Source organism: Pistacia vera, unplaced genomic scaffold (assembly GCF_008641045.1).
Source record: "Pistacia vera cultivar Batoury unplaced genomic scaffold, PisVer_v2 Contig147, whole genome shotgun sequence".
Lineage (NCBI taxonomy): Eukaryota > Viridiplantae > Streptophyta > Magnoliopsida > Sapindales > Anacardiaceae > Pistacia > Pistacia vera.
This window is the reverse complement of record NW_022195543.1, coordinates 663,669-685,491: the sequence shown is the minus strand read 5'-3', so window position 1 is coordinate 685,491 and position 21,823 is coordinate 663,669. Positions and strand designations below refer to the sequence as shown.

The 21,823-nt window shown below is 34.9% G+C and overlaps 2 protein-coding genes across 2 annotated transcripts; both read right to left on the bottom strand.

The window, feature by feature from the left end:
* Nucleotides 1-1,098: 1,098 nt before the first annotated feature.
* Nucleotides 1,099-2,482, bottom strand: LOC116124006 (putative pectinesterase 63). Its single transcript, XM_031409723.1, has 4 exons — nt 2,086-2,482; nt 1,731-1,937; nt 1,380-1,615; nt 1,099-1,279 (listed from the first exon to the last, which is right to left on the bottom strand). The coding sequence occupies exons 1-4, from the start codon at nt 2,452-2,454 to the stop codon at nt 1,120-1,122; spliced, it is 972 nt and encodes a 323-aa protein (XP_031265583.1). The 5' UTR covers nt 2,455-2,482; the 3' UTR covers nt 1,099-1,119.
* Nucleotides 2,483-4,783: 2,301 nt separating this feature from the next.
* Nucleotides 4,784-8,786, bottom strand: LOC116124056 (probable serine/threonine-protein kinase PBL18). Its single transcript, XM_031409767.1, has 7 exons — nt 8,635-8,786; nt 7,091-7,815; nt 6,600-6,857; nt 6,237-6,356; nt 5,395-6,033; nt 5,060-5,237; nt 4,784-4,941 (listed from the first exon to the last, which is right to left on the bottom strand). The coding sequence occupies exons 2-7, from the start codon at nt 7,769-7,771 to the stop codon at nt 4,784-4,786; spliced, it is 2,034 nt and encodes a 677-aa protein (XP_031265627.1). The 5' UTR covers nt 7,772-7,815; nt 8,635-8,786.
* Between the last annotated feature and the right edge of the window lie 13,037 nt (nt 8,787-21,823).

Below are 21,823 nucleotides of genomic sequence, written 5' to 3'. Positions count from 1 at the left end.
TAATCAATTATATTTGTTATGCTTTCTAAAAAGAAATGGTGAGATCATATTGCACAAAAAAAAAAAAGAAAAGAAAAGAAAAAGTAATGCTAGACGTACTAGGAAATCTCACAAAAATTTCTATACAAAATAATGTAGCAGGAAATGAACAGAAGAACGAATACGATGAGTTTGAATTTTTGTATTTACTCTTCCATTCATTTTCCCACCATATCACTTTGTACAGAAAACTTTGTAAGATTTATTTATACATCTAGCATTACTGTATATCTAATATGATATCACAATTCTAAATTTTTACTATAAACAAAAAATCTAATATGACTCAATTAGGAAGTCTTTGTAAAATATGACTCCAATATTACTTGTTTCCTTTAGAAATTGATGTCTTCTTGGACCTCATCTCTAACTTTTCGTAGTGCATTAAGAAGCTGTAGTATAGTGTTCTCGTATTGCAAGAGAAAAGTATGCAATGTGATTGTTGCTTTGGGTGCATCTTTGCACGAGACAAGCTCTAGTACAGAACTATCCTCTTCAACTTCGTCTTCTTTGTCATTTCCTATCATGTTCTCAATAATTTGCTCCTCACTCAACAACGACCTCGTTTTCTCCTCGATAACGAGGTCGTAGTGTATTAAGAAGTTGTAGTGTAGTGTTCTCGTATTGCAAAAGAAAAGTATGCAATGTGATTATTGCTTTGAGTGCATCTTTACGTGAGACAGGCTCTAGTACAAAATTATCCTCTTTAGCTTCATCTTCTTTGTCATTTCCTATCACGTTCTCAATAATTTGCTCCTCACTCAACAACTACCTCGTTTTCTTCTCGATAAATTAATAAAATAATTTATTAATTTATACGATTAACTAATATAATGATTAATTAATAAATTTTCATGGTCCCAGAGATATTATTAATTTATCAAGGTTTAACTGTATTTAGTTGAATTTTAATTGGATATGTGATAGATTTTATTCATTCGAAGGCAGAATTGTGATACAATTTATCGAAAGAATTTGTACAAAGCAAAGATATAAGAACAAGGAAATTATTAAAGTCAGCAACATTAATGAATCAAACTAGGTATTCCATTTGTTCTAGTAGAATTTTTCATGAATAAGTCACATCTTAAGAGGTGGAAGGATCCATTTATTTCCATCAAGGAAACTTATGCTCAAAAATGGTTTCGCTTCTCCATCAGACAATATCTTCACGAATTTGGCTCGATCGGAAGAACTTGCCCCTGGTCCATAGCACTTGTATTCTCCATAATAAACAGGTCTACAACACATTCAAATTAACAAAACACAGAGTTTGTCACCAAGTTTTTAAGAATTAATATTATTGTTTAACTATGGAATAAGATGACAGAGGTAAATACTTGTGTTCATTGTCTGTCATGCCATCAGACCATCCTTTGCCAAGGATGAGACTGTCCATGTATGTGTAAGCATAAATCACCCTAGAACTCTGCTTCCATGCACGGCCAAGTTCAGCCTTACCTGTACCGGTTATGCTACACTGGACAAATACGAATCCACTTTCTTCAGTCTCGTTTTGTCTGGCGTGTGCTGTAATAAACCCGACGCCATTTGAAATTGATCTTATAGCAGTGTTCTGCATTAATATCCCAATTCTAAGGTCTCATTCACAGCAAAAATGTATATGCTAGCTATGAACATAATTCAGAATGTATTAATAATAATAATAATAATAAGAGATGTGGAAATACCAAGTATTGGGATTGGCCATTTCCGAAAATGAAATCCATGGTCCCTTCGATATAACAGTTTCTGAAGATATGTTTGCCTCTATCATCACACAATGTGTCTTGATAACCTATAAACTTGCAATTATCGAACGTTGCTTTATCTCCTGATATTCTCATGGCGACTGCTTGTGCACCAACCCTTTTTCCATCTGGCATTGGAGCTGAATTCTACAAGAAAAGATCAAGAAAGAAGTAGAAATAACTATATTAAAGGTAACCACAATATAGACTGATGAAGCTAATTATTGATGAACTCTCCAATGCAACACAAATATAATTAAAAAATGGAAGATAAAGTTCAAACTATGATGCGTACCAGAAATATAATATTGACGGCCACAAAATAATCGCTCTCTACAGCAACTGTAGCACTGTTCATCGTGCCATATTGAGCCGCTGTCCCATTAAAAATTATCTGCGGCATGTCTTTGGGGTCTTCCCCATACAACGTTATGAATCTCTTTGACCTGTCAATGGTGACCTTCTCCCAATACCAACCTCTACCGATTTTAATAATCACCCTATTAGTGTTCCCCTCTGCAATGCTATTTATTGCATCTGTCACCGTCCAAAAATTTCCACTTCCATCTCTCTTTACAGTTATAACCTTAACACCAGCCTCTGCCACAGCCAAAACATCATCCAGGTTTGAGTTCATCTGAACTCCGTCCAAGTTAGAGTTCATCTGAAGTAACTTACTTTTTCCTTCCTTGAATTTTTTGACATTATAGTCAATCCATTTGTTGAGTTTCAAATCATTCGAGGGAATAGGTCTGGTGTCGCAAATTACAATTGGGAAAAGCTGAAAGGAAAACAAAAACATCGTTAAGAAGGTCACAATAATGGTGAATTGTTTTGTTTCTTGAACCATTATTGATTTCTCTTTTATGATATACAAAATGAAATTTTATTGGGTATTTGTAAATATGAAGTAATAGTGTATGTAAAGTTTTTTTTTTTTTGTGATAATATTTAAAACAAAGTGTTCGTGAGTACATATTTATAACCTAAAATACTAATGTATGTGAAGTAGTTTTTTTTTACTGTTTTTGTTAGTTATCATATGAATGTCTCTTGTGAGAAGTTAAATTTATCAGTATAGCATTCTTAACTATTTAAAATTTATTTTTACACTGAGAAATGCACTTCTTAACTGGCATATAGCTATTACTATCCGAGTTAAGTTATTTAAGGAATTGGGAGAGTTTTTGCTATAAGAAGATTTTGGAAGCTGATGTTGTTATGCTTAGTGCGGGTATATTTTTTGGTTGTATTTTGAAGGTGTGAAATTATCAAATTAAGGATTGAGTAGTATGCGAAAAGGATGGTATGCATTGAATTGATTTTAGAGTCGATGAACTAATCCCCTGTGGTATGATATAATAACAATGATCCCCTTGAGGTTTTGAAAATAACAAAAATCCCTCTACCGTTAAGTTTTAGGTGTTAAAATCAATGTTTTAAAACCCAACCTAGGATGAAACCTGGCAAAGTTGCTGGGTCCCGAGTTGATTGGTTTGACCGATGGTCAAACCGGTTAACAAAAACTTCTAAAATTTAGCAAATACACCCCTAAAAATTTTTTAAGTCCTTGTAGGTTTGAAATTTAGCAAACACACCCCAAATACAAATTGGTTGGCAGCAGCAATACCCTAGATGCAACCCCAATCATCCCTTGAGCCCATTCTCCTTAAAATATACCCAAGATCTGGCCGAAATAAGTTTGATTTCGGCCAGATCTCACCGAAGCCGTCATTGGCATTCCTGGCCAGATCTCATTGACGCCGGCGTCGAAAACCCTTCCCATCACCTAGAAATACTCCCCTCTTCCTCTTGACCAAAACCCACCTCACCCCACCCTTGTTAGCCTCGCCAATCGCCCTTGCCAGTTTTGTTTGATTTCCGGTCGATTTACTCAACAGAAATCAACGCCGTCACCACCATTGCATTCACCGGCACTTTCTCTTCCAAAGCCCCAACATCCCGACCGTCAATTGTTCGCCAATTATCCTCCCAAATCCTAGGGTTTTGGGTGAATAAGAAAAATATAAACCCGGCCCGTTAAAGCTTTTGGGTCCTGGTTAAATCGGACAGGCCGAGACGAGTTTTAAAACATTGGTTAAAATAAACGGTAGAAAGATAATCTGGTAATATTTCCTAACTCATAACAGTTTAAATTTTAATGAGTTACTGATAGTTCATTAATGATAGGGGTTTTGTTATTTTTGAAACCTCAGAGGAGCTTTTTTATTATATCATACCTCAAGGGGATTACATCATTAACTCTTAATTTTATTGACGTATGTAGCAGGATTGTGAAAAAGATGGTCCATATTTAATTTTATTTTTAGTAATTGTTTCTAACAAGCTAAAAAGACCCTGCATTTAATATTATAATTTTGATAACCATGATAATTATGTTAATACATTCTTAATTATAATGTCACTATTTCTTTTTCGAAGGTTTAACAAATATAATTGATTGTTCCTAAGAATTACCTTTCGGAGTTTTTCCTTTGGTACAAAAAGATAAAAATCCATTTCAAACTTCTCCAAGACATCACAGTTTTTCAGCAAGTACTTGACCATTTCCAGATTGTTCTGTCCAGTAGTGGATCCAGAAATTCTTGCTAGGGTGGGCCAAAGTAAAATATAATAGCATATAATATTCATATTGTATGTTTTTAGTTGAAATTGACGTAAAAAGAAAAAAAATTACATATAAATATGTTTTTTTTTTAGGGTGGGCCACAATATACTCTAGATCCGCCCTTGGTTCTGTCCCTCCCGCATATGTTTGATCTAAATCACCTTAACACATCGCAAACAGCATGGCGCACAATGTCAAGTCCAATATAAGGAATTTCACCTCTCTTTTTGTGACCGGATGATAAACCCTTTAGTTATTAGGGTTAGCTGTATCCAAAAGTTTTGTGTTTGAGTCTCAGAAGAGGCACCTACTATATTTCTTTTATGTTCGAGTCGCAGGAGAGACATATATCATATCTGTATAATTATCTTAGATCATTGAACTTGTAAGGTGTTCTGTGATTCTGTTCCATTGCATGAATAGATGCATTCGCGTTGTCTGCATATGACTTTTTCATTATAATTGTTCCGACATTCACAAATGCCTCAATTAGGGAAGGTACGTTATCAACCACAAAACAAGCTATGTTATGAAATGAAATTTACATGTATTCAAAATTAGCCTATACATATTGAGGCATTGTTTATAAATTTATGTGTACAGAGTTTGTATAGGATCAACGACAATAGAAAATATAAACCATCAAACTGAACTTCCCGGATTGCAGACGCTTCTTGTTTGTGTGAAGACATAATATGAAATTCAAAACAGCCGGCAGAGAAGGAAGAGAAAGGAAGAATATGAAAAGTTATTATGTAAATGGCATCTGGATTGACGGAAACTAATGGAACCCAGTCAGACCAGGCTTTCACTCTTATCTACAAAAGACCATCCTCTCAATTTTCATCATCTTGAGGGAAGGAAAGGTGGAAGCACCACATCTTTAATCTTCTATATATGTGTTGAGAATCACAAAAGAAAAAAAAAAAAAAAAAAACAAAGGCAACCAAAAACATGAAAATGCATCTTAGAAACCCCCCACTCAAATCCTTCAACACTAGCCCTTCGAACAGTCGACGACGAAGATCTCCGACTTTCTTGCCGATCCAGTTCTTCAAAAGCGATGGTGGAAGAACAAGCACGGGGTGGAAGAGATAAGGGCAGAGCAAGTGGCCTTGTGGGGGAAACAGATAGTCGGGCTCGTGATGGTGGAGATGGTGAAAAACTTAACCTAGGTGCAGGGGTGATGATCCCGTTAAGACTTGGTGATCTTGACATCTGTTTACCAGCAATTACTGCCGGCTCTTGCAGAGGATACCGACAAGGGAATTTCATGTCTTGTATGGTTTTCAAATGGTCAACAATGGTTCTCATGGTGGGTCTTTCTGATGGATCCTTCTGAAGACACTTTAGAGCAATGTCGGCCACTGTCCGAGCTGCTTTGGTCGGAAAGCGACTTTTCAGCTGAGGATCCATGATGAGAGAAAGTCGACAGTCATCAGCAAGGAAAGGCCGGCTCCACTTAACCAAGTTCCTTTCGTCCTTGGGATGGCGGCTATCAAGATTCCTTCGGCCAGTGAGTAGTTCAAGAAGTACAATCCCAAAACTCCAAACATTACTCTTAGGAGTCAGCAAACCTCTCTCTAATGTCTCCACTGAAAGATTTGCTGCAGCCTTCACAGATCAAAAAGATGAAAATATAATCAAATCCCAGAATCTCAAACACAAAAATAAAGTCATTCCAAGAACCAAAAAAGTACATGAAAATTTAGTTAGAAATTATCACACCCGAAATGCAAGTTTTAACTTTTAAATCTAACATAACAAATCAACTTTATCATAGAAAGAACACAGCACAAGGCAGCAAAAGTACTTACAACAGAATTATTAGAGACATCTGTCTCAGGAATATGACCAACACAACCATATCCAGATAGCTTTGCACTGAAATCTTTGTCAATCTGTATGTTGGCAGTTGAAAATTCATTGTACATTGCCTGTAAAAAAATTTGAGAGATCAGTAATCACAAACAAGTACCAAACCTTAGCACATATAAAGACCATGATAATACCCGAGCTGTCAGAACATATATTCTAACCAAAGAAATAAATAAGTAAAGATGAGATTTTATATCAGTATCATTGCTGGGAAAATTTAGATTAAAAAAGCAACACAAGGTACCATTGGTTGGGTCAGTTAGTCTTTACTCGTCTCAAAATGATAATAAATTTCTGATTACCTGCATTGGCCCTTCTTCATGCAAGAAGGTAAGACCTTGTGCTGCACATAATGCAATTTTCATTCTGGTGTTCCAATCAATTGGGGGCCCATCTAATCTCCCAAATAGAAGCCGATCCAAACTTCCATGAGAAAGCTTCTCATATATCAGCATTCTCTGCTCTGAACCATCACGTGCATGATAACCGATCAACTTGCAGAGGTTTGGATGTTGCAAAGATGCAAGGGTGTTTACTTCACTGATAAATTCCTTCAAACACTGTAAGAACACAAAAAACATAGATATAACTTCATGGTCTCAGAAATTTCAGAACTTCAAGAAGAAACATTAATGCGTGATGAAGTTCTTCATGATCAAAGACATGAATAATTATTCAATACAATCAAGGTTCAATTGGAGCCACTGTTAAGGCAACACAGAATCAAAAATGGAAATAAATAAATGTTGTACACGCATGACTGCATCCAAATAACCATATTTTTATATGTTACCTGAGTGGATGGGTTAAGGCGTGTAACAATGGCGTCAAACTTCTTTGAACTTGAAGCATCTTCTCCTCCAAAGGAAGCCATATACATTACAGAAGAAAGACCTTCTGACATGCACCGGTCGGAGAAGAAATTATGGCAAGCAGCTGCAACTTCTTCGTATGGGTAGTTCCGAAGTGTTCCAGATCCAGCAGGAGGCAGTGGCAAAGGTCCAGAAGCAAACAGAGGTCCAGAAGCAAACAGCGGTCCAGAAGCAAACAGAGGACCACTGACATTTCCTGCTTTAAAGCTTCCAGTAGTCTTAAGTGCAGCAGCACTCTGAGGTGATGGAAGTGGAAGAGGTTTTGGACTTGAAGACCATTGTTCCTTCCCCAATCCAACTCGGCTCTTTGATTCTTCTTGCTCTTCATATTCACTTGCTGCAAGTACATCTTGTTCTGCCGCATCAAGACTAGATGGGGCAGATAATGCCCTTGATCTATTGTTAGAAGCTTTGTTGTTCGGTTGAACAGGCTTCACTCTATTCCTAAAACTTGGAGGTGCTGATTGGAGTGAGCGTGTTGGGGTTTGATGTTGGGGCTCAGGCAGTGTGGTGGGAGTATACTCCTGAGGATTGACCCTTTTAATATGAACAGTCTGCTCAGGTTTTTTCTTCCTACTCTTCAAAACTGTGAAACACCCCATTTTATGTACAAAACTACAAGGATTTATTGTGTTCCACTGTGATTCTGCTGACAGAAAAACAAACAATATCTGAATCAACCAAAGCCAAAATCACAACTGCGAGTTTGAAACACTAAGAACGCCAATAAAACCAAAAGAAAAACAAATTAACTAACACTATCATCATTAACAATTCATATTATTCAGACTTGAAAAATCTTAAGCAGAGAGAAAAACAGAAACTAATCTACACAAACAGCTTATACCCCAAAAATATTCACATCCACCGATAAATTCAATCAGCCCACTTGATATTTTTAATCAACAGAAAATCCCAGTTCTCCAGCCTTTTACCAAGTCTCATAAAAGAACAAAAGTTACAAGTGGGTAGGTTTAGAACAATTCCTGATCACCAGTTCTAGTAAAATTCAACAAAATTTAATCATTAATTTACTAACCAATGACCTAATTTTCATTACCCCGCAAGATTGATTAACATAATATTAGCACGATGTCAAAATCCCCGTTTTAACAAATACATAATTGAATTGCAAAAATTCAAGATTAAGCTGCATAACCATTAATGCTCTTCAAAAGAAGACAATAACCATATAAATCAGCATCCCACCAACTGAAGAAAAAAATCATAAATCAAAATAAACATATAAACCCAGATCCAAAATTAGCAGAAAATTCACAATTTCATTCATCAACCAATCAGCTAAACCCAGCAATTTCCCAAAACAATTAAATCACCACAAACAGACATACCATTTACGTTAACAAAACAACAACACATATTCAAACAAACGAATAAAACCCCGGATTTCTCCAAACACAAACCCTCAATTCAAAAACTATCAACAAAATAAAAATAATCTTACCCGGAAAAGAAGGAGTTCATACAAAGTCTAATAACTGAGGCGATAAAAAGGAAGACTAAACGGCGAAACTGAAACCAAAAACTTGTGGTATTGATTAGATGAGAGAAAAAATAGCTTTAAACAAGTCAAAGATGAGAAGTGAATGAGAGAGATTTTTTATTTTAATTTTTTTTTTGAGTTTTTGTGAGACAGAGAGAGAGAGAAAAAGTAAACAAAGATGAAAGAATATTAGACACAGAGAAGAAGAGAATGGAGCCCATTAGCAGTGGTCAAACCAACCATAACCCGGATTCAATTAATTAATCATAATTACAATTTTATCACACAGAATTGCCTTTACACTTTCCCACTTTACCATTTTACCCTCCACCTCCCCTTTTTTATTACTCCCCCTTGCCATTTTCCTTTCTCCCTGTTTTACTTACCACCAGGGCACGGACTGCCCGTTTCTCTTTTAAAAATTATTTCACGATTAAAGATTTTTTTTTGATAATTAGTATATTAATCATATTAATTTGTTTTGTCTAAAAAGCACGCTTTATATGCTTATAATATGCTTTTTATATTTCAAGCCCTACACTAAAGTATTCATACCAACTTATCTCATTTCAAATGAATGGACGAGAGCTTCTATGTGTCAAGACAACTTACAAAACACTCATTACATTATCAAAGAGTATAAATTGACAATTTTCTTTCCCGAAAAGAGGCTGACATATGAGAGCTAGAGATTTGAGCTTCATTATTTCTTTTTTCTCATCTTTGTATGCTTACGCAAATCAAGAAATCAGAAATAAAAAATAATAGTGGTAGATTTGTTTACATTAATACTATAAAATCTCTTTTAGTCATTATTTTATGTTGTACAAATATTCGCTCTATATTTAAATCTATGGATCATCACGTAATTTTTAAGACTATTTTATACTTTTACATGAGTGTTGCATCAAACAACGTAACAATTTGGAATATTAAAAAGGGAACGGGATTTTAACTTTTAAGGAGGTCCGTTTGGTCATTTAAGAGATGGGCGAGAAGAAAATTGGGGAGGGTTGATGTCTAGAATGGTAATTTTGTAGGACACCTCGATATTCAACGAAGAGCGCCTCGATCGAAGTGACAGGCCAGTCAAAGTTAGGAAATTAGTTTTTAAAAAAAGCATGTTTCCGGTGTGGTCAAAGAGACCTATCAATATAGTTGTTTGACTATTAACTTATCCCGTTAGATCTGCGCGTGGCTGAGAGATCGACGGTCAACATACATCACTTAAAAGCCCCACAGGGACCCACTGACATCAACAACTTTGTCTTCTAATGAGTACTAACTACCCTAAGCCCAACGGTGAGAACATTTAACACACATCACCGTCCCGGACCCTGAGTCCCTCAGCAGGCCCAAACTCTCCTTCACTTTATACTGTTCATCTCCCAGTGGCGGGAATAATGACAATTTAATCCTAGATTTTCTTAGTACCTTTAATCTTGTAAATATTTTAGTAACCCTTTCGCCTAAAGTTTGCTAATGACACTAGACAAGTAGGGGTACTTAACGGGCAGAGCCACTCACGAGCGGCTCAACTTGGCTCAAGTTTGGCTCGTTAACAGCTCGGCTCGTCAGATAACGTGCTAGCTCGACTCAATTCATGAGGACAAAACGAGCTGAGTTAGAGCCATATTCGACTCGGCTCGTTAGGCTCGCGAGCCGAGTTTGGCTAAAAAAAATTGAATTTTCTTTGAAATTTTGAATTTTTGAGAGTGGGCTCGCGAGCCTACTCGAACTGGGATCGATAAGCCAGCTCGAATATTTTCAACTCTTTTTCAAACCAAACCGAGCCATAAAATCTACGACTCAGTTCGGCTCGACCTCGACTCAATTAATAATTTTCTCTCATAGGCCGAGCTTGTTAAGCCAAAACTCGGCTCAGCTCGTTAACACCCCTAATGCCAGGGACCAAAACTTTACAGAAAAATCCTAAAAGACTAAATGACTTAAGCCAAAATTCAGGGACAAAATTATTATTTTCCCTAATGACCTATTGTCAATATGGGCGTGGCGGGCACAACTGAGTTAGGAGTTGGCGTGGAAGCTATATAGCAAGAGAGAAATTAAGTGTTCGTTTGGTTCAAAACTTTAGGTTTTTAGGAAAAGTTTTTTGAAAAAGTTAAAAAAAAGTTGAATGGGGCGGGTATTACGATGTAAGATTTACAAATTAATAAATACCCTCTATGTTTGTTTTTTTATAAACACCCCCTAATAAAAACATTAAAAGTTAACAAAAACACCTCTAACCCACTCTCAAATACGACAGCCGCCACCACCGCCGGAGGGTGGCCGGAGTCGCTGTAACAAAAACATTAAAAATATTTAGGGGTATTTAATTACAATTAACAAATTTAAGGGGTTTAAAAAAAGTTGAATAATATTATGAGTTTTTTGGTATTTTACTGTTTAACTTTTTGGGAATACTAAAAGTAGTATTCCAAAATCCAACCAAACAAGCCAAGGTGTGTTGTTTTGTCCGGTGAATGGGATTGGGACTTAGGGGGTAGGCATGTGGTGAAATTGAGATATATTTATGCGAGCACTTTTAAGCTCACGAACTTGAGAGTCGATACTATAGGCTCAATACTTGGCTTGTGTAATTATATGAACGACTCAAGCTCAAGCTCGGCTCGATATCGACCCAGTTGAGGTGAGCTTCTCGCTCGATGCACCCCTAAATGACAAGGACCAAAATGTTACTAAAAAATCAATAAGACTAAAGGTCAGCCAATTTCAGGGAAAAAATTGTAATTTTGTACCCATTGTCATATAGGTGTCGCATTTGACTAATTTAGGAGTAGAGCATGAATATAAAAAGTTAATAGATGGTAGTCAAGTTTTGGGTCTATGATTTGATGTTATTAGTCGATTATTTTGACTACAGCTATAGATTTGTAACATTTCAAACATTACTTGTCACATCTCATTCTATACGTGTAAGTTTAACCATAATTTTATTAATATGTTCAATTGTTTTGTCTTTACAATTTTATGACTTGTAAATGGAGATGACATTTCTCCACCACTCTCTTTTAGGTTAAGCGTATAATTGTAAAAAAACATTCTTCTTTTTGTATTGAAAGCTTATATTTACGGTTATTAATACAAATAAAAGATTTAGGTTATTCGAATTTATAAGTTCACAAATAAATAAAACAAAATCATTAAAATTACATGATATTTCTGCTTTAAACAAATTAATTTTTATTATCATATCCTTTAGACCCAAAGCAAATATAAGTACTTCCCAAAGTTGATTCTCCACTAGGCACAAAGTATAGTTTGCCAATGACTTACTTTAGGAATCACGACGGTGAATTGTTGTGGAATAGTTCGTTTAGATCAGTCGAGGTGGTGTGAGGCCAAACACTTATATATATATCTATATATATATATTATATATATATATATATTAATATATATATTAATATATATATATATAATATAAATAAATTAATTAATTATATTATTATTATTTTGGAGAATTCTTATCAAATTTCTATATAAGTTTAATATTTTGGAAAATAGTTATAAATTTATGTGTAAATGAAAAATTGATTATACAACCAATAAATTATTAGAACTAGGGGGTGTTTGTCTAAGCTTATAAGAGCATCTCTAATGATACTCTTATTTTAAAGGCATCTTTCTATAAATAAAGAGCATCTTCGTTAATTTTAAACATAAAGAACACAATTTTATTCAAATCCAATAGACTTTTTAAATTAATAAAGATACTCTTATTTTTTAAAAGAGACTTAATGGGAGAGAGAATTAATAAATAAATGATAGGAACTTGTAGTTTATTAATTAAAATTAGGATAAAGAGTGAAATTTGACTTCTAAATGTGGAGAGCCAAACTCACTCTCTAATTTATTTAAGATAAAGAGCCAATTGGACTCTGTTTTTATGGATAGGCTCTTTATAATAAAGAGTTTGTGTCTATAAAGAGTCATTTGGAGATGCTCTAAGCTGTCAAACTAGCTTATAAGCTCTAAATTAAACTGACATGTGTTGTTATAACTTTTTTAAGCTATAAACAAAAAAAAAAATAAGTTGGGGAGGGAGGTACTTTTTTTTTTTTTTTTTTTTTTTTGCATAAGCACTCTGTTTATAAGTAGTTTGACCAGATATTACCATATTATCCTTGTTAATTTAAAATTCTATAGATACCATGTTTATGTAGTACCCTTTTTAGTCATTTTATAATAAAATGTACTTATAAGTCACATTTTATCAAACACGTCAACTACTTATCAGTCATTTAGTATTTTAACAAAACAGTAATGCTTAAATTTCAAATGCTTATAAGCTAATTTTTATAAGCTTAAACAAACACCCCCTAAATCAAATAAGATGTTTAATTAGTTTCTTAATGTTTTTAGAACTTATACATTTATACAAATAAAAGATATTAAAATATTTCAAATCTTGAGCAAAATAAGAACATATTTGTAAATACTTCGTAAAGTTCTTGAGTATAATATGAACCATTGTTATAATTTTTTTTTAAATATTATTATACCCCTACGAAAAGATGGAGACTAAAGAGGTATCTTCCCATTTATAAAAGCGAACACCAAGCTTCAGTAGAGGATCCAGAAATTTCTTCAGGGTGGGCCAAAAAAAATTTATATACATTACTATTTTTATCCATATATTTTTGTTGGGTGGGCCAAAATATATAAATTATACATATTAATATTAAAAAAAAATTGAGGGTGAGCCATGCCACCCAAAATGTGGCTGATCCGCCACTGCCAAGCTTTAATGATATATTAGTTGATTCTTTAACTTACATATTTTGTTGTCTTTAATGTAATATTATATGAAAATACATTCTTAAAATAAAAGGTTTTTTCCTTATTTGAATGAATTTCTAATAATCCAATCAAAATCATTGAAAATCGAATAATATAATTTATTTTGTAATGTGGTGGGCAGATTAGATATTGTTGACTAGAGGCTAAAAGGGCCTGATCTATCACCCAAACTCAAAATGTCTGCAGCTCTTAGTCTAGACCTCAATCTTATTTGGGCCATATCCAATATCCATTAACCAGATATGATATCCATAATAGACCTACAGTTTAACACACACACACACACACACACACACACACACACACACATATATAGGGTAATTACTTTATCGAATTCAAGTTCTTCTTTGGTGAGATCAAGTTTCTTGTAATCATTCAACGCATGGATGATTTTTCTTTTGTCGTCAGCAAGATTTCTTTCCGCCTCCTCAAGTTTGTCAAAACACGTATGGAACGATACAAGTTCATCCAAATGTTTAAAAAGCGTTCCTAAAAGGTAATGAAAATGATTCAATCATCACTTTCTTATGGATGTATGTAACAGAGAAGAAGGTTGGAATGAAATGACGAACTTTCTTCATTGATAAGTTTCGTATATATACAACATTGAGATAAGATATCCTAAGACTAAGTCAGATAATATCCTAGGACTAATTTAGATATATTTGAATATTTATACTTTGAATGATAACTCAACTAACTAAGACTAAGTCAGTGTTACTCACAAAGAGATCTCTAATGATCTCTATTATGCCCCCTCAAGATGGAGCTCGAGAAAAGAGTCTAATCTTAAACTTGAGAGATAAAAATTGAGCCCTCGGAAGAGGCTTGGTAAGGGCATCTGCAAGTTGATCTTCGGAAAAGACATGCGCCAGATGAAGTGATCCATTCTGGACCTGATCCCAAATGAAATGAAAATCAATTGTGACATGCTTCATACGCGAATGAAACACAGGATTTGAACTAAGTTGAGTCATCACAATATTATCACAATAAATTACCGGACAATGAGCAAGCTTAACACCAAGATCATTCAAAAGATAACATACCCAATTAAGCTTAACAGTAGTGGAAGCAACTGAATGCTACTTAGCTTTAGTGGATGAGCGAGCAACAATGCATTGCTTCTTAAAACTCCATGAAATTGGATCGTCTAAGATACACCATGTAAGCACTTATAGAGGAGAAGTCGTCCTTATTGTCGGCCCAATCAGAATTAGAAAAGGCATGTAATGGCGAAGTTGAATCACGATAAAGTTGTAAGCCGTCATTCATCGTACCACAAAGATATGTGAGAGACGTTTGACAAAGACCTAATGTTTAGTTGTTGGCCGGTGCATGTATTGAGAGAGCTTATTAATCACAAAGGCAATGTTAGGCCGTGTAAGTAAAAGATATTGGAGACTACCAACTACAGCTCGATACTCAGTAAGATCAAACAAGGAAGAACCAGAGTTTAGCATGAGAGAAGGATGTAACACCCCACTTAAGGTACGTAGTTAAGATTTGATGAATGGTACGAATGGTTATCGATTTATCCTTGGTTGAGTCTGTATGTTGTTATTATTGTTTGGTTTATCCTTGGATGAAAAGGTGTTTTGGTTTGGTTGAGTGTTTTGGTTGAAGGTTAGTATGATTTAGCAAAATTTTAGGGTTATAGTCTTCGCCGGGGCAAAGAAGTTTTGTCGCCGCGGCGAAGAGGGAGTGCTTCAACCCGGGTGGCCTCTGTGAGTTTTCGCCGAGGCGAAGAAAATAGCTTCGCCGCGGCGAAGACTCAGCTGAATGTTCCCCTTGAGTTTTTGAGATTCCTTTCTTTTGAGACTCAATGACCATTCTACCCCTTTTTAGCAGGAAAAGTGGGGAGTGAATTGTAAGGAAAATTCATGGAGAATATTTTGATTGGGGTTGTGTTTGCAAAGAATGAAAGGTCTTAAATGGAATTTCAAAGAGTGAGTAAGGGTATTTTGGGAAAAATTAACAAATTTAGGGGTTTAAAAAAAGTTGATAATATATGAGTTTTTTGGTATTTTACTGTTTAACTTTTTTGGGAATACTAAAGTAGTATTCCCAAATCCAACCCAAAGCCAAGTGTGTTTTGGTTTTGTCCGGTGAATGATTGGGACTTAGGGTAGGCATGTGAAATTGAATATTTATGCGGCACTTTTAAGCCACGAACTTGAGTATCGATACTCATAGGCTCAATACTTGGCTTGTGTAATATATGAACTACTCAAGCTCAAGCTCGGCTCGATAGTTCGACCCAAGTTGAGCGTGAGCTTCTCGCTCGGCTCACCCCTAAATGACAAGGACCAAAATGTTACTAAAAAATCAATAAGACTAAAGGGTCAAGCCAAATTTCGGGAAAAATTGTAATTTTGTCACCCTTGTCATATAGGTGTCGCATTTGAACTAATTTGGAGTTATGAGCATGAATTTATAAAAGTTATAGATGGTAGTCAGTTTTGCGGTCTATGATTGATGTTATTAGTCGATTATTTTGACTACAGCTATACATTTGTAACATTTTCAAACATTACTTGTCACCATCTCATTCTATACGTGTAAGTTTACCATATTTTATAAATGTTCAATTTTGTTTTGTCTTACAATTTTATGACTTGTAAATGGGAATTGCATTATTCCCACACTCTCTTTTAGGTTAAGGGTATAATTGTAAAAAAAGCATTCTTCTTTTCGTATTGAAGCTTTTATTTACGTTATTAATACAAACTAAAAGTTATAGGTTATTCGAATTTATAAGTTCACAATAATAAAAACTCATGATAAATCATAAATTACATGATATTTCTGCTTTCAACATTAATTAATTTTATATATCTATCTTTTAGACCCAAAGCAATATAGTACTGTTCCAAATTTGATTCTCCACTAGGCACAAAGGTAATACGTTTGCCAATGACTTACTTTAGGAATCACGACGGTGAATTGTTGTGGAAATGTTTCGTTTAAGGATCAGTCGAGGTGGGTGTAAATGGCCCAAACTTATATATATATATATTATTAATATATATATATATATATATAATATATATATATATATTATATATATAAATAATTAATATTAATTAATTATTATTATTAGTTTTGGAGAATTCTTATCATTTCTTATATAGTTTAATATTTTGGAAAATAGTTTATAATTTATTGTTTAAATGAAAATTTGATACACAACCAATAAATATTAGACCTTAGGGGGTGTTTGTCTAAGCTTATAAGAGCATCCCTAATGATACTCTTTATTTTAAAGGACATCTTTCTATAAATAAAGAGCATCTTCGTTAATTTTTAAACATAAAGAACACAATTTTTTATTCAAACTACCATAGACTTTTTAAATTTATAAATACTCTTTATTTTTAAAAAGAGACTTAATGGGAGAGAGAATTAATAAAATAAAATGTATAGGAACTTGTAGTTTATTAATTAAATATGATAAAGAGTGAAATTGACTCTCTAAATGGGAGAGCCAAACTCACTCTCTAATTTATATTTTAGATAAGACGCCAATTGGACTCTAGTTTTTATGGATAGCTCTTTTGATAAGAGTTTGTGTCTATAAAGGTCATTTGAGATCTCTAGCTGATCAAACTAGCTTATAAGCTCTAAAATTAAACTACATGTTTTTTTAACTTTTTAAGCTTATACAAAAAAAAATAAGTTGGGGAGGGAGGTACTTTTTTTTTTTTTTTTTTTTTTTTTGCTTATAAGCACTCTGTTTATAAGCTAGTTTGACCAAGTATATTACCATATTATCCTTGTTTAATTTTAAATTCTATAGTATACCATTTTTTAATGTAGTACCCTTTTAGTCATTTTAAATAAAATGTACTTATAAGTCACATTTTATCAAACACGTCAACTCCTTATCGTCATTTATATATTTTAACAAACAGGTAATTGCTTAAAATTTCAAATGCTTATAACTAATTTTTATAAGCTTAAAACACACCCCCTAAATCAAATAAGATGTTTATATTAGTTTCTTAAATGTTTTTGAACTTATAACTTATACAATAAAGATATTAAAATATTCAAATCTTGAGCAAAATATGACAATTTGTAAATACTCTATAAGTTCTTGAGTATAATATACCATTGTTAATAATTTTTTTTTAAATATTATACCCCTATCTACGATAAGATGGAGACTAAAGAGGTATCTTCCCATTATAAAAGCGAACACCAAGCTCAGTAGCGATCCAGAAATTTTCTTTCAGGGTGTGCCAAAATAAAAATTTATTATACTTACTATTTTTATCCATTAATATTTTGTTAGGTGTGGGCCAAAATATATAAATTATACATATTAATTTTAAAAAAATTGAGGGTGAGCCATGGCCCACCCAAAATGTGGCTGGATCCGCCACTGCCAAGCTTTAATGATATATAGTTGATTCTTTAACTTACTATTTTGTTGTCTTAATGTAATATTATATGAAAATACATTCTTAAAATAAAAGGTTTTTTCCTTATTTGAATGAATTTCTAAAATCCAATCAAAATCATTGAAAATCGAATAATATAAATTTATTTTGTTAATGTGGTGCAGATTAATATTTTGACTAGAGGGCTAAAATGGCCTGATCTATCAAACCCAAACTCACAAAGTCTAATAACTGAGGCGATAAAAAGGAACACTAAACGGCGAAACTGAAACCAAAAACTTGTGGTATTTGATTAGATGAGAAGAAAAAATAGCTTTAAACAAGTCAAAGATGAGAAGTGAATGAGAGAGATTTTTTATTTTAATTTTTTTTTGAGTTTTTGAGAGACAGAGAGAGAGAGAAAAAGTAAACAAAAGATGAAAGAATATTAGACACAGAGAAGAAGAGAAATGGAGCCCATTAAGCAGTGGTCAAACCAACCATAACCCGGATTCAATTAATTAATCATAATTACAATTTTATCAACAACAGAATTGTCTTTTACACTTTCCCACTTTACCATTTTACCCTCCACCTCCCTGTTTTTATTACTCCCCCTTGCCATTTTCCTTTCTCCCTGTTTTACTTACCACCATGGGCACGGACTGCCCGTTTCTCTTTTAAAAATTATTTTCACGTTTAATTAAAGATTTTTTTTTTGAATAATTAGTATATTAATCATGATTAATTTGTATTATGTCTAAAAAGTCACGCTTATATCAGCTTAATAAATGTCTTTTTGTACTAGTTGTCAAGCCCATACCACCTAAAAGATATTCATACCAACCTTATCTCATTTCTAGAGATGAATGGACGAGAGCCTTCTATGTGTCAAGACAACTTACAAAACACTCATTACATTACCTCAAAGATGTATAAATTGACATTTCTCTTTCCGAAAAGAGGAGCTGGACATATGAGAGCTAGGCATAGATTTGAGCTTCATTATTTCTCTGTAAATAAAGTATTTCTCTATCTTTGTATGCCTTACGGGCAATATCATAGAAATTGTCAGATAATAATAAAATAATAGTGGATGTAAGATTTGTTTTAAGCATCCGAACTACTATAAAAATCTCTATTTTCAGTCTATTATTTATGTTTCTGCAACATAAATAATTTCAGCTCTATATTTAAATCTTATGGATCTATCACGTGTAATTTTTAAGACTATTTTAACACTTTACACATGCGAGTCGTTGACATCTAAAACCAAACGTAAACAATTTGAAATATTAAAAAAGGGAACGGGATTTTAACTTTTAAGGAGGTCCGTTTGGTCATTGTGAAGAGATGGGCGAGAAGGAAAATTGGGGAAGGGTTGATGTCTAGAATGGTAATTTTGTAGGACACCTCGATATTCAATGAAGAGGGCCTCGATTGAAGTGACAGGCCAGTCAAAGTTAGGAAATTAGTTTTTAAAAAAAGCATGTTTCCGGTGTGGTCAAAGAGACCTATCAATATAGTTGTTTGACTATTAACTTATCCCGTTAGATCTGCGCGTGGCGGAGAGATCGACGGTCAACATACATCACTTAAAAGCCCCACATGGGACCCACTAACATCAACAACTTTGTCTTCTAATGAGTACTAACTTCCCACGCGCCTTAACGCGTGAGAACATTTCACATCATCACCGTCCCTGACCCTGAGTCCCTCAGCAGGCCCAAACTCTTCCTTCACTTTATACTGTTCATCTCCCAGTGGCGGGAATAATAACAATTTAATCACTAGATTTTCTTGAGTCCCTTTAATCTTGTAAAATTTTTTAGTAACCCTTTCGTTCCTAAAGTTTGCTAATGACACTATGACAAGTAGGGGTACTTAACGGGCAGAGCCACTCACGAGCCGGCTCAACTTGGCTCAAGTTTGGCTCGTTAACAGCTCGGCTCGTCAGATAACGTGCTAGCTCGACTCAATTCATGAGACAAAACGAGCTGAGTTAGAGCCATATTCGACTCGGCTCGTTAGGCTCGCGAGCCGAGTTTGGCTAAAAAAAATTGAATTTTCTTTGAAATTTTGAATTTTTGAGAGTGGGCTCGCGAGCCTACTCGAACTGGGATCGATAAGCCAGCTCGAAATATTTTCAACTCTTTTTCAAACCAAACCGAGCCATAAAATCTACGACTCAGTTCGGCTCGACCTCGACTCAATTAATAATTTTCTCTCATAGGCCGAGCTTGTTAAGCCAAAAACTCGGCTCAGCTCGTTAACACCCCTAATGCCAGGGACCAAAACTTTACAGAAAAATCCTAAAAGACTAAAATGACTTAAGCCAAAATTCAGGGACAAAATTATTATTTTCTCCCTAATGACCTATTGTCATATATGGGCGTGGCGAGGCACAACTGAGTTAGGAGTTGGCGTGGTTAAGCTATATAGCAAGAGAGAAATTAAGTGCTTCGTTTGGTTCAAAACTTTAGGTTTTTAGGAAAAGTTTTTTGAAAAAAGTTAAAAAAAAGTTGAATTGGGCGGGTATTACGATGTAAGATTTACAAATTAATAAAATACCCTCTATGTTTGTTTTTTTATAAAACACCCCCTATAAAAAACATTAAAAGTTAACAAAAACACCTCTAACCCACTCTCAAATACGGACAGCCGACCACCACCGCCGGAGGGTGGCCGGAGTCGCTGTAACAAAAACATTAAAAATATTTAGGGGTATTTAATTAAATTAACAAATTTAAGGGGTTTNGCAATGATTTTGGGATGGGACAGTGAGTCATTCTCGCCGCTACGACGTGTCTTATCCGACCACTGTAAGTTAAATCCTTTTCTTATTAATGAGTTATTGAAGTTGATGTGAGAATGGTTATTTTATAGATGAGACGTAGTAATAGAAAGAAGGGTAAGGGTGTGACGAATGAGGGAGAACCCTCTAACCCGCCGGAACAAACTCCCCCTACCCTTGATGCGACAATGATTCGAACCATTGTACAGCAGGTGTTAGCAGAGAGTTGTACCGGAGAGAAATGAGACCCCTAGTAGAGTACCGCCCGTAAGGCAAGAGCCAGAAGGGCCAGTACCTCAGATAGTACAGAATCGAGTTGATCCAATTTAGGGGCTTGCAAGTCGGCATCGGCCACCAGGGTTTAGGGGTACTAGAGACCCATTAGAAGCTAAAGAGTGGTTTAAGTCTGTTGAGCGGACAGTGGCCCTGTTTCCCATGAATGATAGAGAGAGGTTTAGCTATGCTAGTTTCTTATTTCGGGCTGATGCCCGAATTTGGTGGGAATTAATGGAAGAGACTCATGACACGGCAACCATGACTTGGGGGGATTTTAAAAGAGTGTTTGAGACCGAGTATCGAACAGTTGACCGGGTTCATGAGAAAATACAAGAGTTTATTAACTTGAAGCAAGGGATGAGTACAGTGAAAGAGTATTCAGTTTGATTCAACTCTCTTGCGAGGTTTGCACCTGGGATAGTGAGTATACCCGAGTTGAGAAGAGAGAAATTTGTCCTCGGGTTGAGGTCAGAAATAGCCCGTGATGTTATGATAGGCGCAGAGCCCCCTCATACCTATATGGAAGCTTTAGATTGGGCTTTAAGAGCAGAGATTTATGTGAACAAGATGAGTTCAGAAGGGCCATCCATGATAGTATAGAAAGAACCGCCGCCTGCTTCGCAGAAAGAAAGAGTTGAGATTGGAAGAAGTAGAGACATGAGGAACAAGAAGAGGTTCCAGCCAAAGAAGAACAAGGGCGATTGGCAGAGTAAACGACCTAGAACGGTTGGAGTCACTCCGTGCCCTAAGTGTGGGAAGAACCATTTGGGGGAGTGTCTAAAAGAGTTCGGTCCGAATATCTGCTATAGGTGTCGCCAGCCAGGGCACCTAATGAGAGATTGTAAAGTTCCTCCTCCACCAGCAGCAC

Bases quoted from the DNA above. Each gene is read 5' to 3' on its own strand.
- LOC116124056 (XM_031409767.1), bottom strand. From the start codon at position 7,771: ATGGGGTGTTTCACAGTTTTGAAGAGTAGGAAGAAAAAACCTGAGCAG. The intron at 6,858-7,090 runs GTAACATATAAA...GTGTTCTTACAG, and splicing joins GCCTTAACCCATCCACTCAG to TGTTTGAAGGAATTTATCAG. The intron at 6,357-6,599 runs GTAATCAGAAAT...ATTTTTTTACAG, and splicing joins ATGAAGAAGGGCCAATGCAG to GCAATGTACAATGAATTTTC.
- LOC116124006 (XM_031409723.1), bottom strand. From the start codon at position 2,454: ATGAACTCTAACTTGGACGGAGTTCAGATGAACTCAAACCTGGATGAT. The intron at 1,938-2,085 runs GTACGCATCATA...CTTTTCTTGTAG, and splicing joins CCGTCAATATTATATTTCTG to AATTCAGCTCCAATGCCAGA. The intron at 1,280-1,379 runs GTATTTACCTCT...AATGTGTTGTAG, and splicing joins ATGACAGACAATGAACACAA to ACCTGTTTATTATGGAGAAT.